We start from the raw sequence: 18,721 nt of genomic DNA, 5'->3' as shown, positions 1-18,721 counted from the left end.
GAACCCAGCAAAGACAGGCTCTCTGCATGAGGCTGGTGCAATTCGCCGCCCTGAGACTCAGCGCTGAGACCTCAAAGACTCGCTTCAGATGAATCTCCAGTTTGTGGTCCTGAATGTCCTTCAACGCAGCGGTCCCTGCCACAGGAATGGTGGTCTTCTTAGTCACGGCAGACACCGCCGCGTCCACCTTCAGTATCTTTAGAAGATCGAAAACATCCTGCGATAGCGGGTAAAGTTACACCATGGCTCTTCCCACTTTTAAACCCACATCCAGTGAGTCCCACTCCCGGGTCACTAGCTTGCGGACCTTCTTAGGTAATGGGAAGGAAGTCATCGGACCCCGAATCCCATCCAGGACCGGTTGACACCTTCACTGTCTGATTCCTCCTGTGACACTTTGATCCCCAGGACCTCCAAGATCTGGGGAATGAGAGGTCGAAGCTCCTCTCGCTTAAACAAGCACACTACGCTGGGATCATCGCCTTCCGAGGCTGGGAGGTTATCTTGGTCCGGGTCATCCTGTATCACATCACCCAGGTGTCCCAGATCCTGATCCCCCCCAGGGTCTGAGGGATCCCCGAGTGGGGCCGGCAACCTATTCACACCTTGAGCCCCTTGCTGAGCCCCTGCAAGATGATGGCGGTCTGGGGACTGCATGGGTATCCGCTTTGGTGGAGGATCCGCCAAAGGGTCCGGCTGCACTGCTCTCTTCAGGATCGCCTGTTTCCTAGCCAGGAATGCCTGATGCAGCAGGAGCACAAACTCAGGGCAAAACTCCCCTGAATCAACACCACCCCCCGCAGGAGGGTCTGGTGGGGCCCAGGGTCATAGTGAAGGAGTTCGATTCCATGAACCCCTGAACAGTGCACAGCTGTGACGCCTCTCGTCTCATCATGCTGCAGTGAAACGCACAGCCATTTTGATTTACTAACATTTGCAACGCAAACGGAACCTAATACGTAATGACGTACTTACACACTAACGTTTAGTGAACGTAACTCCATTTTGGATTTATATTTTGTATTGTATTAATACGAACGCTATCGCGAATGTCTAACCCGTCAATTAAATGACGAAACAATAGTCTGATCATAAGCTACACCTACTAGAGACCACGCTAGCTATTGCTTGCTCAGCAGTTTGTAAAATGTTTGTTCAGCAAAACCAGAACGCATGTGTGAAAGATAAGAACTGTAAAGTGTATAAAGGTTGCTATATACCCCATTCCATACATGGCCAGAGAAGGAATTGAAATACACCTGCAAAGACTGTATGATTTGGGAATTCTCAGGCGAATCCGATCTGCTTGGAACACCCCTCTACTGCCCGTAAAGAAACCCGGTTCTACTGATTACCGACCTGTACAAGATTTACGGAAAGTAAACAATCAAGTAGCAGATCTAGTAGCCCTTGTACCAAATCCATACTCAATCTTGGCTCAAGTTTCCCCTACCTCTAAGTGGTACAGTGTCATTGACCTCAAAGATGCTTTCTTCTCCGTTCCAGTAGCAGAAGAATGCCAGAACATCTTTGCCTTCACATGGGAAAATGCACAAACTGGAATCAAGCAGCAGTACACATGGACTCGCTTACCGCAAGGATTTAAGCACTCACCCACGATGTTCGGGGAGCAACTGGCAAAAGACTTAAAGATGTACCAAGTAACGTATGGGCCAGTCATACAGTATGTGGATGACCTTCTGTTGTTTCGTGAAACGTATCACGAATGTGCTATAGCCACACTCCACTTGTTAAAGACGTTGTACTCAAAAGGATATCGTGCAAGTAAAAAGAAGGTGCAAATTTGTGAATTGGAAGTAGAATACTTGGGATTCCAAATCCGGGAAGGTACCCGTTGCCTTGGAATATCCCGTACCAGTTCAATACGAGGTCAACCTGTACCCACTTGCAAGAAAGAGCTCCGAGCGTTCCTTGGAGCTGCAGGATACTGTAGGCTGTGGATTGCTAACTACGCTGTTATCGCCCAGTCCCTGTACGACAAGCTGCGGGGAAAGGAGGCAGAATCTCAGCCTTTTCAGTGGGAAACCCACGAACTGACAAGCTTACAACAACTGAAAGATGCCTTGATTGAACCACCTGCACTAGGATTGCCAGATGTAATGAAACCATTCCATCTATTCGTCGACGAGAAAAAAGGCATGGCCATAGGGGTATTGACTCAAACTCTAGGCTCATGGGAGCGACCTGTTGCATATCTCTCAAAAGGAATGGACAATGTTGCAAAAGGATGGCCAGGTTGTCTAAGAAGCATTGCGGCTGCATGCTTACTAATTCCAGAAGCAGTCAAATTAACTTTTGGACAAATCTTGAATGTAACGACCCCCCACACCATTCAAGGACTGCTAGAAACTCATGGACCAAAATGGATGACTAATTCACGTCTTGTAAAATATCAAGCTCTGCTATGTGAAACTCCTGAAATCCAAATACAGGACAGCAAAAACTTGAACCCGGCCACTCTTATGCCGGCACCTGAACCCGTCGCACATGACTGTGAAGAGGTCATGACTACAATACATTCCAGCAGACCAGACTTGAGAGATCAACCATGGCAGGGAGCATGGACATTATTTACTGATGGAAGCAGCCAGGTTATTGATGGGATTCGAGTTGCTGGATATGCTATAGTTTCTGAAGACGATATTATTGAAGCTGAGCCCTTACCACCCGGGACATCAGCCCAAAAAGCTGAACTAATCGCTCTCACCCGAGCTTTACAATTGGCAGAAGGACAGACTGTGAATATTTATACAGATTCCAAATATGCTTTCCTCACAATCCAGGTACATGGAGCCCTATACAAGGAGCGAGGGTTCCTAACAGCCGAAGGAAAACAATTGGCCAATGCATCTGAAATACATCAATTACTAAATGCTGTGTGGGCACCACAAAAGGTAGCTGTCATGCATTGTAAAGCCCATACCGGAAAGTCAGATCCCGTTGCAAAAGGAAACCAATGGGCAGATAAAACAGCAAAAGAAGCAGCCCGTGCACATTTATTATCAATTCCAACTACGACATGTCCACTTCTACAATTCCCAACAGAAACTCCCACCTATTCAACAGAGGAGAATGACTGGGCACAGGCTGAACAGATCCACCATCACAATGGCTGGTGGATTCTGCAAGATAACAGAATATGGATTCCAGAAACATTAGCTTGGACTATTGTCAAGGAAGCACATAACAAAACCCATCTCGGACGAGATGCACTGGTAAAGTTGCTGGGAAAGACGTATTACATCAATAAAATAATCCAACTAACAAAACACGCAATCAGCCAATGTGTCACATGTGCTAAAAATAATCCCAGAAGTGGACCTGGTCCATCACCTGGACATATTTTAAGAGGAACTACACCTTTCCAAGTTTGCCAAATTGACTTTACTCACATGACTCCGTCCAAAGGTTACAAAGCAATGCTGGTAGCTGTTTGCACCTATACAGGATGGATCGAAGCCACACCAACACGAACTGAAACCTCCAAAGAAGTTGCATCCTTGCTCCTTCACCAAATCTTACCACGCTACGGATTGCCAAGACAAATCAATTCAGACAATGGACCAGCATTCACCAGCGATGTTATCCAAAGACTAAGTAAAATCCTCGGTATCACATGGCATCTGCACTGCGCATGGCGACCGCAGAGCAGTGGATCTGTTGAACGGGCTAACAGAACACTGAAGAATCAGATAGCTAAACTATGTCAAGAAACAAAGACCAAATGGCCAGACATCCTACCCTTAGCCTTGCTACATCTCAGATGCAGTCCAAAACGATCAGGGCTAACACCGTATGAGATGATGTATGCAAGACCTCCACCTCTCCCTTCTTTTCCTGAATCATTGCAGATACAAGGAGAGTTATCACTAAGTAATCAGCTCAAAGGACTATATAACACAGTCATTGCAATTCAGGACTATACATGTGACGTTGAACCGCTAGTTTTGTTGACCCCAATTCATCCATTCCAAGTTGGAAATTCTGTATGGGTGAAGGACTGGGATGAATCCGATTTCCTTAAACCACGTTGGAAGGGTCCATACACAGTATTACTCACCACTCCTACTGCTGTAAAGGTCTCTGGATGCCCTTCCTGGATTCACTGGACTCGCCTAAAACCTGCTGCCTCCAATTGGCAGGTCTCCAGGATTGGAGACCACAAGTTAAGATTCACTCAAAACAGGCAACAAGATAGTCCAGATTAGATGGGTATAGTACTTTGCTAAAGAGTACTAACATATACATTTTTTCTTCCTTTCAGAATTAATCTACTGAACTACTTACAACTCAAGTCCAACGTGTTCACTCTCAACTTTCGGCTATGACAACCAGACTACTACTAGTTATTCTACTACTTTCCTGCTCTACAGCTACATCTCTTGTTCTGCCTCTAAGCAAAAACTGCACTGAATGTGTCAAGTTAATCCATACCACTACTCCAGATGGATTCCAGATTGTCTCTACCATTATACACCAATCTCAGCCACCTGACTCATGTGCAACTCAGCCTGCGTGCTCATTAAATACAACTCAAGGATACCAATCTTTTCACCGGTGCCTACAAAATGACAAGGTCATTTGTCATACACCTACAACTCCCAAGTACTATAACATCACCTTGACCGCCGGATTACCAAAGAGCTATACCTCAACCATCGTTCCAGAAGGAAAAGGCATCCTGTACTACATCAACTCGACCAAAGTCCTTGTTGGAGGAGAATCTACTGCCACCATTATCTTCAACGCCTGTGAAGCCATTGGAAAGCACCCGAACGCCCTCCACTGCGGATCCAAAGCCTGGAAACAGGCCTATGCTCACAACCATAAGTACCTTTGCCCTTACAATCGGGTGGCCAATCCATCTCAATGGCTACCATGTCAAGGAGACTTAATTTCATCAGGATGGGCTCTGGTATGTGACTATACAGGAGGAGGATATCATGGTTGCCATGGAATTGGCCGGTTAACTGCAGTAGCTGGTAATACCATGTCCATACAATGGCCCATACGGGGTGAAGGATATCCCTGGCAAGATACTTGGGGCTTTGGAATCGATGGAACAGGAAAAGACCCCATGACCTATATAACAATTACCCAACGTCGAGACAAACCTCGACCAATTATTCATCAGACTACTGTAGTAGGCTATCAGTCCTTCTTTGATGAAATATCCCACGCATCAGAAGAATTGAAAAAACATGCATTCTCCAAGCAAGCAAAGAATATGTTTGTTAATCTGGCTGAGAATATAGCTCTCTCTCTTGAAATTAAAAATTGTTTTGTCTGCGGAGGAACGCACACTGGAGAACAATGGCCATGGGAAGCTAAAGAGGTCTTCCAAACCGATCTCAATCAATTGAACGCGACAATAACTTACAAACGAAAACCTCACCCATATGAATGGGCTCTCCAAACAGATGTCATTGGCAGACATTGCATATCTCGACAACATTCCCGAGTATATACTACTTCTGTTGGTAATTCCCCATGTACTGGGGTCCTTACTGCTAACCTAACCAAACAAACCTGGTGGCAAACTGAGAATTTGACAATGCCCACCACCATGTGGACTGAAGCAGTCCTCAACAAAACGTGGACTAATGCTGGAGTGCCAACCACCCTCTTCTCTGCACCAGACGGCTATTATTTCGTTTGTGGCCGCCGGGCATATGAATTACTCCCGCTAAACTGGTATGGCACCTGTTTCCTAGCCACCATACGACCAAGTTTCTTTCTCTTACCAATCACAGCGGGTGAAACATTGGGTGTACCTGTCTATAGCCCTATGAAACCAAACAAACGTCGCAGAAGTCCTAAAGTTTCCATTGGTGACTGGAAAGATCAGGAGTGGCCCCCTGAGCGAATTGTACAATACTACGGCCCTGCTACATGGGCTGAAGATGGATCCTATGGATATAGAACTCCAATATACATGTTAAATCGCATCATTCGCTTACAAGCAGTACTAGAACTCCTGACCAATGACTCCGCTATGGCACTCAATATCTTGGCCAAACAAAACACCAAAATAATAACAGCTGTCTACCAAAACCGTTTAGCCTTGGACTACCTCCTTGCACAAGAAGGTGGTGTCTGTGGCAAATTTAATCTCTCCAATTGTTGTTTACAGATCGATGATAAAAGCAAAGTTATCGAAGAGATTACTGATCGCATGATACGATTAGCTCATGTCCCTGTACAAACATGGACCGGTATCCTTGATTGGACTTCCTCACTACCAAATTGGCTTACTTCAATCCCCGGATTGAAGGACATCTTCATTCCTCTTTTATTTTTTATTCTAACTTGCATTCTGTTCCCTCTTTGTTTACCTCTTATTTTCAGAAATCTACGATCAATGATTGAAACCATTGCTGATCGCAGGGCTGCAGCACATATTATGATGATCAATAAGTATGTGTCAATTTCTACTTTCCCTGATTCTGATGGTTCTGACTCTGATGATATCTCTTTTGATTCTGATAATGATTATTTTGATACTAAACTCTAAAACCACCTAATCCACCGATAGGACCACTTTTGTTACTAGGGAAAGCCGGGCTACAAAGGGGGTTGACGCCATTAGGGCCCATCCGTCTCAAACCCGTGAAGAAACCAACGACCTAGTAACATTTTAGGGTCCACCTTAACAGTTAATAGTATTGATTTTTGTTTCTATTTTCAGTTACTTAACAGCAGCGAGTGATACTTCCACTACCCATCGTCGTTGAAGTATCAAAGGGGGGAATGAAGGAGTTCGATTCCATGAACCCCTGAACAGTGCACAGCTGTGACGCCTCTCGTCTCATCATGCTGCAGTGAAACGCACAGCCATTTTGATTTACTAACATTTGCAACGCAAACGGAACCTAATACGTAATGACATACTTACACACTAACGTTTAGTGAACGTAACTCCATTTTGGATTTATATTTTGTATTGTATTAATACGAACGCTATCGCGAATGTCTAACCCGTCAATTAAATGACGAAACAATAGTCTGATCATAAGCTACACCTACTAGAGACCACGCTAGCTATTGCTTGCTCAGCAGTTTGTAAAATGTTTGTTCAGCAAAACCAGAACGCATGTGTGAAAGATAAGAACTGTAAAGTGTATAAAGGTTTGCTCCAGAGGGGGCGTGGCATGCAGTTGTACTAAGCCGTTGTCTTAGCTGCATCTTGCTGGCAATAAAAGTCTATCTTTGCGGATCAGTTGTCTGGACCTCCTTACTGACAGAAAAACAGACGGTTACAATAGAAACATAGAAATGACGGCAGAAGAAGACCAAACGGCCCATCCAGTCTGCCCAGCAAGCTTCACACATTTTTTTTCTCATACTTATCTGTTTCTGTTAGCTCTTTGGTTCTATTTCCCTTCCACCCCCACCATTAATGCAGAGAGCAGTGTTGGAACTGCATCTAAGTGAAATATCAAGCTTAATTAGTTAGGGGTAGTAACCGCCGCAATAAGCAAGCTACACCCATGCTTGAAAGGCTTCTTCTTTGCTTTCTTTCTTAATTTTGGTTTTTTTGGTTTGTTTTTTTTGAGGAAAACTTTACCCTAACAGAGTTGTAGTCTGAGGGAAGGAGTGAGAGGAGCCTCCTCAGTGCTCGAGGAAACCAGGAGCCCCTAGATATCGAGACACTGGCAGCGATGCGGGCGAGACACAGGCAGGGGTATCCAACCCCCCGATAACCCGGCTTCAACTGAGGGATGGCCCACGAAGGTGCCTAACACCTCAGGAAGCTACACAACCTACTACAAACTAACCTATCCTAGGAAAAAAACCTTTCCTTTTTAACCTTTTTTTTTTTTTTTTTTTTAACTGACTAACAGACTGCAGGTTTGGAGCTCTCCCACCTGCTGGAGTCAGAGAAATACTGAGGGACTGCAGGTGGCGCTCTCAGTTATGTAGCAGTGCTCAAAGTTCTAATTGTTCTCCGACTCCACCTGCTGGTAGGAATGCACAACCCACTGGTCTGGACTGATCTGGGTATGTTCAGGAACCAGGTATCCTCCTACAGCCTCCCCATATCAGTACAGTCCTGTATGTAAGATCCAGGCATCCCCCCACAGCTTCCCCACATCAGCACGGCCCTGTATGTAAGATCCAGGTATCTCCCATAGCCTCCCCATAACAGAACAGCCCTTTATGTGAGGCTCGGGTATCCCCTCACAGCCTCCCCACATCAGCACGGCCTGTATGTGAGGCTCGGGTAGCCCCTCACAGCCTCCCCACATCAGCACGGCCTGTATGTAAGGCTCGGGTAGCCCCTTCACAGCCTTCCCACATCAGCACGACTTGTATGTAAGGCTCGGGTAGCCCCTCACAGCCTCCCCATATCAGCATGGCCTGTATGTGAGGCTCGGGTATCCGCTCACAGCCTCCTCACATCAGCACGGCCCTGTATGTGAGGCTCGGGTAGCCTCTCACAGCCTCCCCACATCAGCACGGCCTGTATGTAAGGCTCGGGTAGCCCCTCACAGCCTCCCCACATCAGCACGGCCCTGTATGTAAGGCTCAGGTATCCCCTCACAGCCTCCCCACATCAGCACGGCCTGTATGTAAGGCTCGGGTATCCCCTCACAGCCTCCCCACATCAGCACGGCCTGTATGTGAGGCTCGGGTAGCCCCTCACAGTCTTCCCATACGGACACATCTCTGTACGTAATCCCCAATGCACTGAGCTATACCTGGCCTTTCCTCTCTTTGGCACCAGCTAATCTTCTTTGCTTTCTGAGCTTGGCACAGTAACTGAATCCTGCTGCTCCTTTTCCTTCTGGTCTGCATCACTGCAGCTCATGCCAGTGAGATCTCTGCACATCTCGTTGAACTGTTGTTTGTGATGTGGACGAATAAATTTGTAAAACCCTGAGAGAGAAGTGAATGAGAATCAGTCAAAGCTTGGTCTGTACACAAGAGGGGAGGACAAAACGGGAATGCTGGCAAACTTCTATCAAGTGTTATGTTAGATCTTCCCAGCCCTCTGCATCTAGAAGAGAACTGTTCTCTCCTTTTAGGGCTTAAACCAACTCAAATATCTTCACTTGAAAGACTTGCAGCTCCTGCTTGGAGTAGGACACACACACGCTTCCTTCTAACTGGATTTTAAATTTGCTATAATCTGCCTTGAGGCCATTCTTGATACAAGTGGACTATCAAAAGTCTACAAATGAAAACTATTGTGCACACAACAAAATTACACAATTTCCTAAAAACACGGAAAAACACCAAGGGTTCAGCCCGGATCAGGTTGGCTTTGTCCAGGAATTGAGAAAGGGAAGCTGCAGGGTCATAACGTCAGTGCTGCTCCCTGGCTCGGATCCTGAGAACGTTCGGCACAAACTCCAGCTTTGCTGTCGTCCATCTCTGCTCATCTGGAAGCAGGGAACCGTGAACATTAAAATGCTCAGTTCTGTAAGTAAAGAGCTTCTGTCTTCTCCATAACTCTGAGTATGCAGCAGCTTCAGCTTGTTATAAAGTTTCTGAACATAACAGCCGGGTCATCAATAATTCCCCATCACCAGAACATAAGAAAATGCCATACTGGGTCAGACCAAGGGTCCATCAAGTCCAGAACACAGCAAACTTGCAACCACAAACTTTTTATTTGGACAAGACTATAGTGCTCTCCTAGAGGCAGTGTCTCCAAATGGAGACAGAGAAAGTTTTTGAACCACCGGCATGTAACCTGGTGCGCCAACTGCAACCCTTCAGTATTTCTCTGTCTCCATCAGATGGAGGAGGTGCAAAACCTGCAGTTCTGAACCTCATTAAAAAAAAAAGGCTTTCCCTCCTAGGAGGTGGGCAGGTCCTGGTGGGACCATCCCTCCTAGTATAACAGGGCCGGACGAGCAGGGGTTGGTGACCCAAATTTTGCTCCAGTTTCCCACGCCGGAGCTTGAAAGCTAGTGGTCCAGTTCCCTCACCTTCCGGAGTTCGGGGGGAGAGAGAACCTTTGCCAAGGCTCCAGATAAGGCTGTCTTCCTTTTTTTCTTTCAGGTCTTGGACAGTGCTCTCCCCAACCTTGCTTCTGTCTTTTCTCTGGCGCCGGCAGTGCAGGGAGACAGCTCCGGGTTTGTCCTCTCGTTGTCGGAATCATCCTATGCAACCTTGATTCACGGTTCTTCTAGGACCTGGGGGATGAGCGGCTGCAAGTCCTCCTTTCGGAATAGCCTCACCCCTTCTGTGAGAGGAACATCATCCGCATCCGGGTCAGCACCCACCAGACCAGTCGCTGGATCCGCATCCTTACCAGCGCCCCGGTCAATACATGGATCCCCCTGAGGACAGTCACCGTCCAAGTCTTCAGAGGAGTTCTCCTCCACTCCCGGTCGATCCAGGCCCAAGAGGCGAAGAATGCCCCCCCGACCTTGGAGGCATCTCAGCTCGAGGCTTCTTACCCGTGCTTTGGAATTTCTGGGTGGCCGACTACTTACCCGCTGCTTCCTTCTTGTTGAGATAGGCTTCATGTAATAACAATACAAAATCTATGGAAAATCCATGCTCCCCGTCTTCTGCAGCTGCCAGATCCGTCCCTTGTTCCGCTGGCAACTCTCCATCTTCTCCAGACTCCTACTGTACTGGAGAAAGCGGGGGAGGGGAGTCCCTGTACTCCCTATCCATGGCAGGCCTCCTGCCATGTGGAGTCAAAATGGCCGCCATCTCCATCACCCTCCCTGGGGCCTCTGGGGCAGTGCCTGCAGAATGGGTGCAACGTCTGCCTGCTGATCCCTCTGTTGAGGCTCCTTCGCTTCCAGAGGCACAGCTGGTGCAGAGAAGGGTTGCATTGAGGCACGATTGTCTCCCTCTGCAGGACCGACAGACTTTCCCGGGCTCTGCAGGAGGCGGCATGACTAATGATGCGGCTAAAAATAACCCTGAGCGGGAGAGAAAAGCCGGCACTGCTGTCGGTGCTGTCCTGGCCCCGGGTGCTGAAAAAACAGCAACAGCCGCAGGTGCTTCCCTGCTCACCCCAATGCCGAACTGACTGCAGCTGGCGAACAAAGGCCTGCCTGACACTGTTTTTCTCTAAAAGAAACAGCCCCCAAGCAGCCCAGAAAAACAAAGGGAAGTTATACTTTCCTGCTACTGGGTGCTCCTGGCTGCTGAGGACGGCCAGACAGGGTGAGAAGGCTTCAGGGGGAGCGAGGGAACAAGGACCCCTGGCTTTCCTTCCCCCTGGAATCAAGGGTCGAGCCTGGCCGGAGATTTCTAATCCCCCGCTCATCCTGCCCACGAAGGAACCTAACACCTCTGGGAGCTCAGACTTCACTTCTTCGGTCTTCTTTCTAAACCTATTCTATACTAAAACTATATCTTCTTTTTTTCTTTTAAACTAAGTTCAGACTGCAGGTTTGCACTTCGACCATTTGCTGGAGACAGAGAAAGACTGAGGGACTGCAGGTGGCACACTGGGTTATGTAGCAGTGCCTCAAAGTTTTGTTCTCTGCCTGCATCTACTGGTAGGGATGCATAAACCCATTTGTCTGAACTGATCTGGGATATGAACAGGAACTCCCCTATCTCGCCTTTCCTCTAGGGCAATGGTTCTCAACATGTATGTTGGGACACACTGGTGTGTCACGAGGTCCTGGGAGATGTGTCGCACCGCCAGCAGATGGCTGCCTCCTTATCAGCCCAGGTGGGAGTTGGTTGACTTCTCTTACATTGGGCCTGATGGGAGGCTTCTCTCACTTCCCTCTCTTCTTTCTGGCCCAGTGGGAGGCTGTGGTGAAATCTGCTGACATTCCACCCAAGACGTCGCCTGGGAGTGGGTAGAATGAGCATGAAGACCTACTGGTAAAGGTCTACCGCGCAGCAAATATGCTGAAGCTATAGCTTCTTTCAGCCAGCAGGCGATTGTGGTCTTAGACGCCATATTACCTCGTTTCGGATCACTCCACAGCACAAACAGATGATCCGAGACCTGAAAACTGTTCGTGACTTCCAAATAATGCAGTAAAGTCCTGTGAACATCCAGTTTCCTCAAGTCCTTATAAAGAGGATCTGATCAGTCCAGTTCTGAGAAAGATGGAAGTTCCACTGATTGATTCAAATGGAATGAGGAAACCACCTTTGGGAGAAAAGACGGAACCGTCCGCAACGATATTCCCAAATCCGAAATCCCTACCACCACCACCGAGGAATGGACTGGCCGAACATCATTGCTGAGGCTTACCTCCCTATGCCGAGGAGATACCGCCCGGCCTGCTGAAACACCATCTGCAAAAGGACTGCGACCAAGACTGCTGCCTATTAGGATTTTGCCGAAAAGAGGTAGCAGCTGAGCGAGGAGCCCAAGACCTCCGACTCCCACAGTAACGAGAACGTGAAGGAAAAGAGCCCCTTACCTGGGTCTATCTTCTGGAAGCCAGTGAACCTTATTCTCTCCAAGGGATTGAATCATATCTTCAAGGTCCTTGCCAAACAGCAACTTGCCCTTAAAAGGCAGAGAACCTAGTTGGGCCTTGGAAGAAACGTCCGCCGACCAGTTTCTCAGCCAAAGGAGCTGACGTGCCAAGTCCGCGGAAACCATGGATCTGGCCAACATTCTCAACAAATCATAAAGAGCATCAGCACTATAAGCAATCACAGCTTCGAGCCAACCCGCCTGAAGAGCTTCCTCTTCACAGAGCCCTTCATTGGCCTGCAGCTGCTGAACCAAGCGAAGGCCGGCCCTCAAGGCAAAAATGCTGCACATCACTGCTCGGACCCCCAGAGCCGAAACCTCAAAATTCTTCTTGAGCTGCAGTTCCAATTTTCGGTCCTGTAAATCCTTAAGGGCCATGGAACCTGTAACTGGGATAGTGGTCTTTTTGGTGACCGCCGACACTGCAGCATCAACTTTTGGAACCCTAAGGAGATCCAAAGCCTCCTCTGGTAAAGTATATAGTCTATCCATTGCTTTAGAGACCTTCAATCCCAGATTCGAGGTGTCCCATTCTCGGAACAGCAGGTCCGAAGCAGAAAAATGGAAAGGAAAAGAAGTAGGACCCCCCTCAGGCCCAACAACACCGGATTTGTAGCTCCTAACCTGGACTCTTCCTGCGGAGCCTCGATCCCTAATTCTCCTAATATGGCGGGAATGAGCGGTCCAATATGGGGCTCCTCTTTCCTGAAGAGACGGACCACTTTCGGATCGTCTCCCTCAATACCATGCGACTCACGGACAGAACCCTTCTGCGGTTCACCATCCACCTCCACCCCACTCGGAGGCTGGGATGGAAGATCCTGATCATCCGTGTCCATGAGTCAGAAGACGTGTCCTGCTCGCCCTGCGACACCCCTGACCGTAAGGGATGCTTTGATTTGGGGGTCCCCACACACCAATCAGCTCTAGGGTGCTTTTATGACTTAGCAGGTACCTCAAAAATGGCAGATTTGCCCGCAGAAGTCTTCTTACTAGTCTTCCTGGCCTTGTGTAATAACAAAATAAAATTGGAGGAGGAGGAGGAAGAGTCGTCTGTATCCCCCATGGGGGTCCGCTCCCTGATCAGTAGGGCCAGAAACCACCCAGCCTGCTGCCCCAGTGGTGTTTTATTTGCCAGAGCCAGGCGCTGTGGAGATAAGGAGGGCGGGAGAATCTCCTCCCCCCATTGCTATTTGCGCCGCTGAAGTGCCAGGAGCCAAGATGGCGCCTGTTCCCGTGCTCAGCAGGAATGGGAGAGAAAACGGAGGCGGCAGGTCACCGAATATGTGAGAGGACGAAGAGACCAAAAAAACTACCCCCCCCAGCTGCCGCCGAAGTTCCCTCGCCCCCGGGCAGGCAGCCCGAGCAGAGGCCGTTCCGAGAAAGCAGTGTGTGTGCCGAGCCACACGTGGGGCAGGACGACTGTCTCGGCATGCCGCTGAACAAACAAAGCAAGATATTTAAAAGAAACAGCGCGAAAAGCAACCCGCGGCAGCAAGGGAAGGGAGCGTATAATGCCAGAAAGAACAATGTCAACTAGCCCCTCGAACGCTGTCACTAATTAATTTTTTTTGTAAAATCTGCCTCCTCCGGATCCTGGTCCCTCCTGGGGTAAGTGATCCGGGCTCCCCAGTATCACCTCAGGTGCTGCTGTATGGTGGCAATAGGGTCTTCAACCCCTAGCTGCAGCTGCCTCAGATACCAGGGGGGATAGTCCTCTCAGGACCTGGCAACCCCCTGGGAGGCTAAAGGATCTTTAGCTGCTGAAAGTATCTTCTTTTCAGAATTTTATTTTTTTTTTAAACAATCCTATTAGTACCTGTCTCTGACTAAACCAGCAATTCAAACCAAGCAAACCCGTACAGACTGAGTTTTCCACCTCCACCATCTGCTGGAGACAGAGAAATACTGACAGACTGTGGGTGGCACCTCAGGCTGAGTCGGTCAAAACCTCTCTGTCTCCATCTGCTGGAGGGGAGGCAAAACCCAGGAGTCTGGACTGATCCGGGTACGTACAGGGAACCTGTCTATATCCTTTTGAAAATGCAGTGTCCAGAACTCCTCCTTGCCAGCTTGAGCTAATGAAAGGGTACTAAGCTGGTCAGCAGCTCTGTCTACGTCTCACCTGTTGATCTGCTCTTCCGAATGTGGGAAAATTGTAAAATCTGTGTTCATGTCATTATCCTGGGGGTCAGAGGGCCGAGCCTCTGTCTTGCCAGAAGGTGACTGAGATGTGCTCGCCTTTCTCTTACACATGCCCAAGAACACATTCATAGGAGCTCCTACAAAAAAATACAGGGTCCTTTGATTCTGTGGAGAAGAGGGACTGCTCCCCATTGAAGCCTCTGGACCAATGCAAGCAAAGAATGCCCAGCTCAGAAAGGATACATCTTATGGTTATTATATACTGGCCCACAGAGGCTTGCCCCAGTCTGCTGTCTTATGATCATAAGATGCACTTACTTACTGCTGCATATTGTTAAGTGCCTACGGTACGGGATGACCTGGGAAACTGCCTTATCTTGCTATATATTAATTTTTCTGCCTCCTATAGGAACTCCTTTCCATATTAACTTAATCCACAAGATTTTTATTGCCCTTCCTGTGATAGAAAGCAGCCTGGTATTAAGAGAGGGTCTTTCTTGTCCTTTTTTAGTGACTGTGCTCAGCTCTGCACAATGGGCTGCCACATGCACAAGATCCACCACTGTGGGTCACTCACCAAACATCCTTGGCCTTCCCCCCATGTGTATGACAGAGCCAGCACTGCTTCAACAGGCTCTGGACAGGCAGCGCAACAAAAAAAAAAAATCATACAGTCTGCCTGGAGTAAGTGGCAAACATGACTGCTCCCTTCCAGGGTCTCTCCAGGTACAACACCCATGAAGCCCAGACTGACTTCAGATTACTCACATACTGCTACTCACAGGGAGCCCAGAAATGAATCGGTACGTGCATGGCCTACTTCAACAGCGGGAGCTGCAATTCTCACAGGGAAATTTCATTTTCTCACATTGCCCTTCCGTAAGCACAGCCAGTTCCTGATCCGTGTGCCAAATGGATCCTTTCTAAGAAGACTGAAATGAAGCGTGAAAGCTTAGGGATAAACTCACATCTTAGCAGGTGGGAGTCCTCGGGATTCTCAGTGAAGAGGCTGGCGATTTCAGACACCACAGCGAGGTAGTCATCCGTCTTTTTGTACATTGAGAGGGCAGTACAGAAGCGGTGATATTTGTCCTGGCCAAGGGCCTTTTTCACCTCCGTGAGATAAGCAGGCAGGAACTGCTGGTGCCTCTCCTGTGGACCTTTATGGGGTTGTGACCCCTTCACACTGTCTGCTTTCAAGGTGCACATATCTTCCATTCCTAGGGGGAAAAAAAACAACTACAAATCTTCTGGATACGGGACAAATCTATGCACTAAACCAATACACACAAGCAATGAAAGACTCTGCAGAAAGCTCAGGATGCAGTAAGACTGCCATTAGGACTGGGCCCTGGACATCTTGGTGCATGTGATAGGAAGGGGAGGGGGGCATGGGATACACGGGCAGGGACAGGTCATATGATAAAGAAGAGGGGGAGGGCTACGTGACCACAGCAAGGAAAGGACATGAGAAAGAGGAGGGGGTAGCATCTGACAAGAGGGGTGGTTACGCCCAGGCTCACCTCTTTCTTTGCTGCACTGTTGATCCTTGGAAGAATGGCGGCCTCCGCTAACCACTGCCAACCTGCCTGGCGTTCCCAGGACGGCGTGGGCACTCCCGACCGCCATCTTGTTTCTGGAATCACTTAGTTGTGCGCGAGGGCCTCCTTTGTACACGTCATGGCGGGAACCTCCGGGCCCTACGCTTCAACGAGTTAGAAGGAGTTCTGTCGTTGCTGAATCCGCTCCATTCTTGGACTTCCGGTTCCAGTTCCTTACTTGGCATTCGAACGCTTTGGGTACCTGCTCTCCTTGGGGGCCCTTCCACGTTCCCAGCTATCCGCTCCTCGGAGGGCCTTCCTGCCTTGGACCGTTGCCTGTCCCGCTTCTCGGGACGCTCTCCTGGAACTACCTCTTGTGAGTATTTTACTACGGACTTCAACGTTATCTACCCTTACTGAAGATTCTCTGCGGTGTATCCCGTGCCTCGGGCCACTACCGTGTCTTCCTCAGTAGCAGCTACTCCGGCATACCTGTGCTGCAGGTTATTGCCACATCTTCTACAGGATCCTCTCTGAGTTCCTGCACCTCAGCCTTCCTCCTCATCATCACCTCTGAACAGACATCCTCGGCGTATCCCGCTCTGTGGGCCACTACCGGATCCACACGTCTGAAGTACTGCTACAATTCTGAAGAGACTTCCTGGCGTACCCCGCTCTGCGGGCCACTACCGGATCCACACGTCTGAAGTACTGCTGCAATTCTGAAGAGACTTCCTGGGGTACCCCGCTCTGCGGGCCACTACCGGATCCACACGTCTGAAGTACTGCTACAATTCTGAAGAGACTTCCTGGGGTACCCCGCTCTGCGGGCCACTACCGGATCCACACGTCTGAAGTACTGCTGCAATTCTGAAGAGACTTCCTGGCGTACCCCGCTCTGCGGGCCACTACCGGATCCACACGTCTGAAGTACTGCTACAATTCTGAAGAGACTTCCTGGGGTACCCTGCTCTGCGGGCCACTACCGGATCCACACGTCTGAAGTACTGCTACAATTCTGAAGAGACTTCCTGGGGTACCCCGCTCTGCGGGCCACTACCGGATCCACACGTCTGAAGTACTGCTACAATTCTGAAGAGACTTCCTGGGGTACCCTGCTCTGCGGGCCACTACCGGATCCACACGTCTGAAGTACTGCTGCAATTCTGAAGAGACTTCCTGGCGGACCCTGCTCTGCGGGCCACTACCGGATCCACACGTCTGAAGTACTGCTACAATTCTGAAGAGACTTCCTGGGGTACCCTGCTCTGCGGGCCACTACCGGATCCACACGTCTGAAGTACTGCTACAATTCTGAAGAGACTTCCTGGGGTACCCCGCTCTGCGGGCCACTACCGGATCTTCACATCTGAAGTACTGCTGCAATTCTGAAGAGACTTCCTGGGGTACCCTGCTCTGCGGGCCACTACCGGATCCACATGTCTGAAGTACTGCTGCAATTCTGAAGAGACTTCCTGGGGTACCCTGCTCTGCGGGCCACTACCGGATCCACACGTCTGAAGTACTGCTGCAATTCTGAAGAGACTTCCTGGGGTACCCCGCTCTGCGGGCCACTACCGGATCCACACGTCTGAAGTACTGCTACAATTCTGAAGAGACTTCCTGGGGTACCCCGCTCTGCGGGCCACTACCGGATCCACACGTCTGAAGTACTGCTACAATTCTGAAGAGACTTCCTGCCGTACCCTGCTCTGCGGGCCACTTCCGGATCCACACGTCTGAAGTACTGCTACAATTCTGAAGAGACTTCCTGGCGGACCCTGCTCTGCGGGCCACTTCCGGATCTTCACATCTGAAGTACTGCTACAATTCTGAAGAGACTTCCTGGGGTACCCTGCTCTGCGGGCCACTACCGGATCCACACGTCTGAAGTACTGCTACAATTCTGAAGAGACTTCCTGGCGTACCCTGCTCTGCGGGCCACTACCGGATCCACACGTCTGAAGTACTGCTGCAATTCTGAAGAGACTTCCTGGGGTGACCCTGCTCTGCAGGCCACTACCGGATCCACACGTCTGAAGTACTGCTACAATTCTGAAGAGACTTCCTGGGGTACCCTGCTCTGCGGGCCACTACCGGATCCACACGTCTGAAGTACTGCTACAATTCTGAAGAGACTTCTGGGGTACCCTGCTCTGCGGGCCACTTCCGGATCTTCACATCTGAAGTACTGCTACAATTCTGAAGAGACTTCCTGGGGTACCCTGCTCTTCGGGCCACTACCGGATCCACAGGTCTGAAGTACTGCTGCAATTCTGAAGAGACTTCCTGGCGTACCCCGCTCTGCGGGCCACTACCGGATCTTCACATCTGAGGTATCACCCTGGGTATACCCCTCTGCTCAGAACTGTACTTTTATTACATCTCCCGCTCCGCGGGCTCTGCCTTTCCTTCTTTCATAATAAAGTCTCCATCTATAGCTGTGTCCTACGCTTCTGAGACCACGCCTACCGACGGTGAGGCTCCTCCCTGTGGGCGGAGACACCTCTCACCTCGGCCCAGGGTTCACATTCTTACAAAAACATAACAAGGGGGAGGGCTAAGTGACCTCGGCAGGGAGAGGCCATGACAA

General features: G+C 49.3%; 1 protein-coding gene across 1 annotated transcript in view; it reads right to left on the bottom strand.

The window, feature by feature from the left end:
• RTEL1 (regulator of telomere elongation helicase 1) overlaps positions 1–18,721 on the bottom strand; it is a 267,031-nt gene that overhangs the window by 15,610 nt on the left and 232,700 nt on the right. Inside the window, 2 exon segments of the mRNA XM_029611145.1 lie at positions 8,724–8,901; positions 15,556–15,807. Of these exon segments, the coding sequence (XP_029467005.1) occupies positions 8,750–8,901; positions 15,556–15,807 (404 nt within the window). The 3' untranslated portion in view covers positions 8,724–8,749.

The sequence above is a fragment of the Rhinatrema bivittatum genome, chromosome 8 (genome assembly GCF_901001135.1).
Source record: "Rhinatrema bivittatum chromosome 8, aRhiBiv1.1, whole genome shotgun sequence".
NCBI lineage: Eukaryota > Metazoa > Chordata > Amphibia > Gymnophiona > Rhinatrematidae > Rhinatrema > Rhinatrema bivittatum.
Note: the sequence above shows the minus strand (reverse complement) of the source record. Positions and strands in the feature narration are given on the sequence as shown.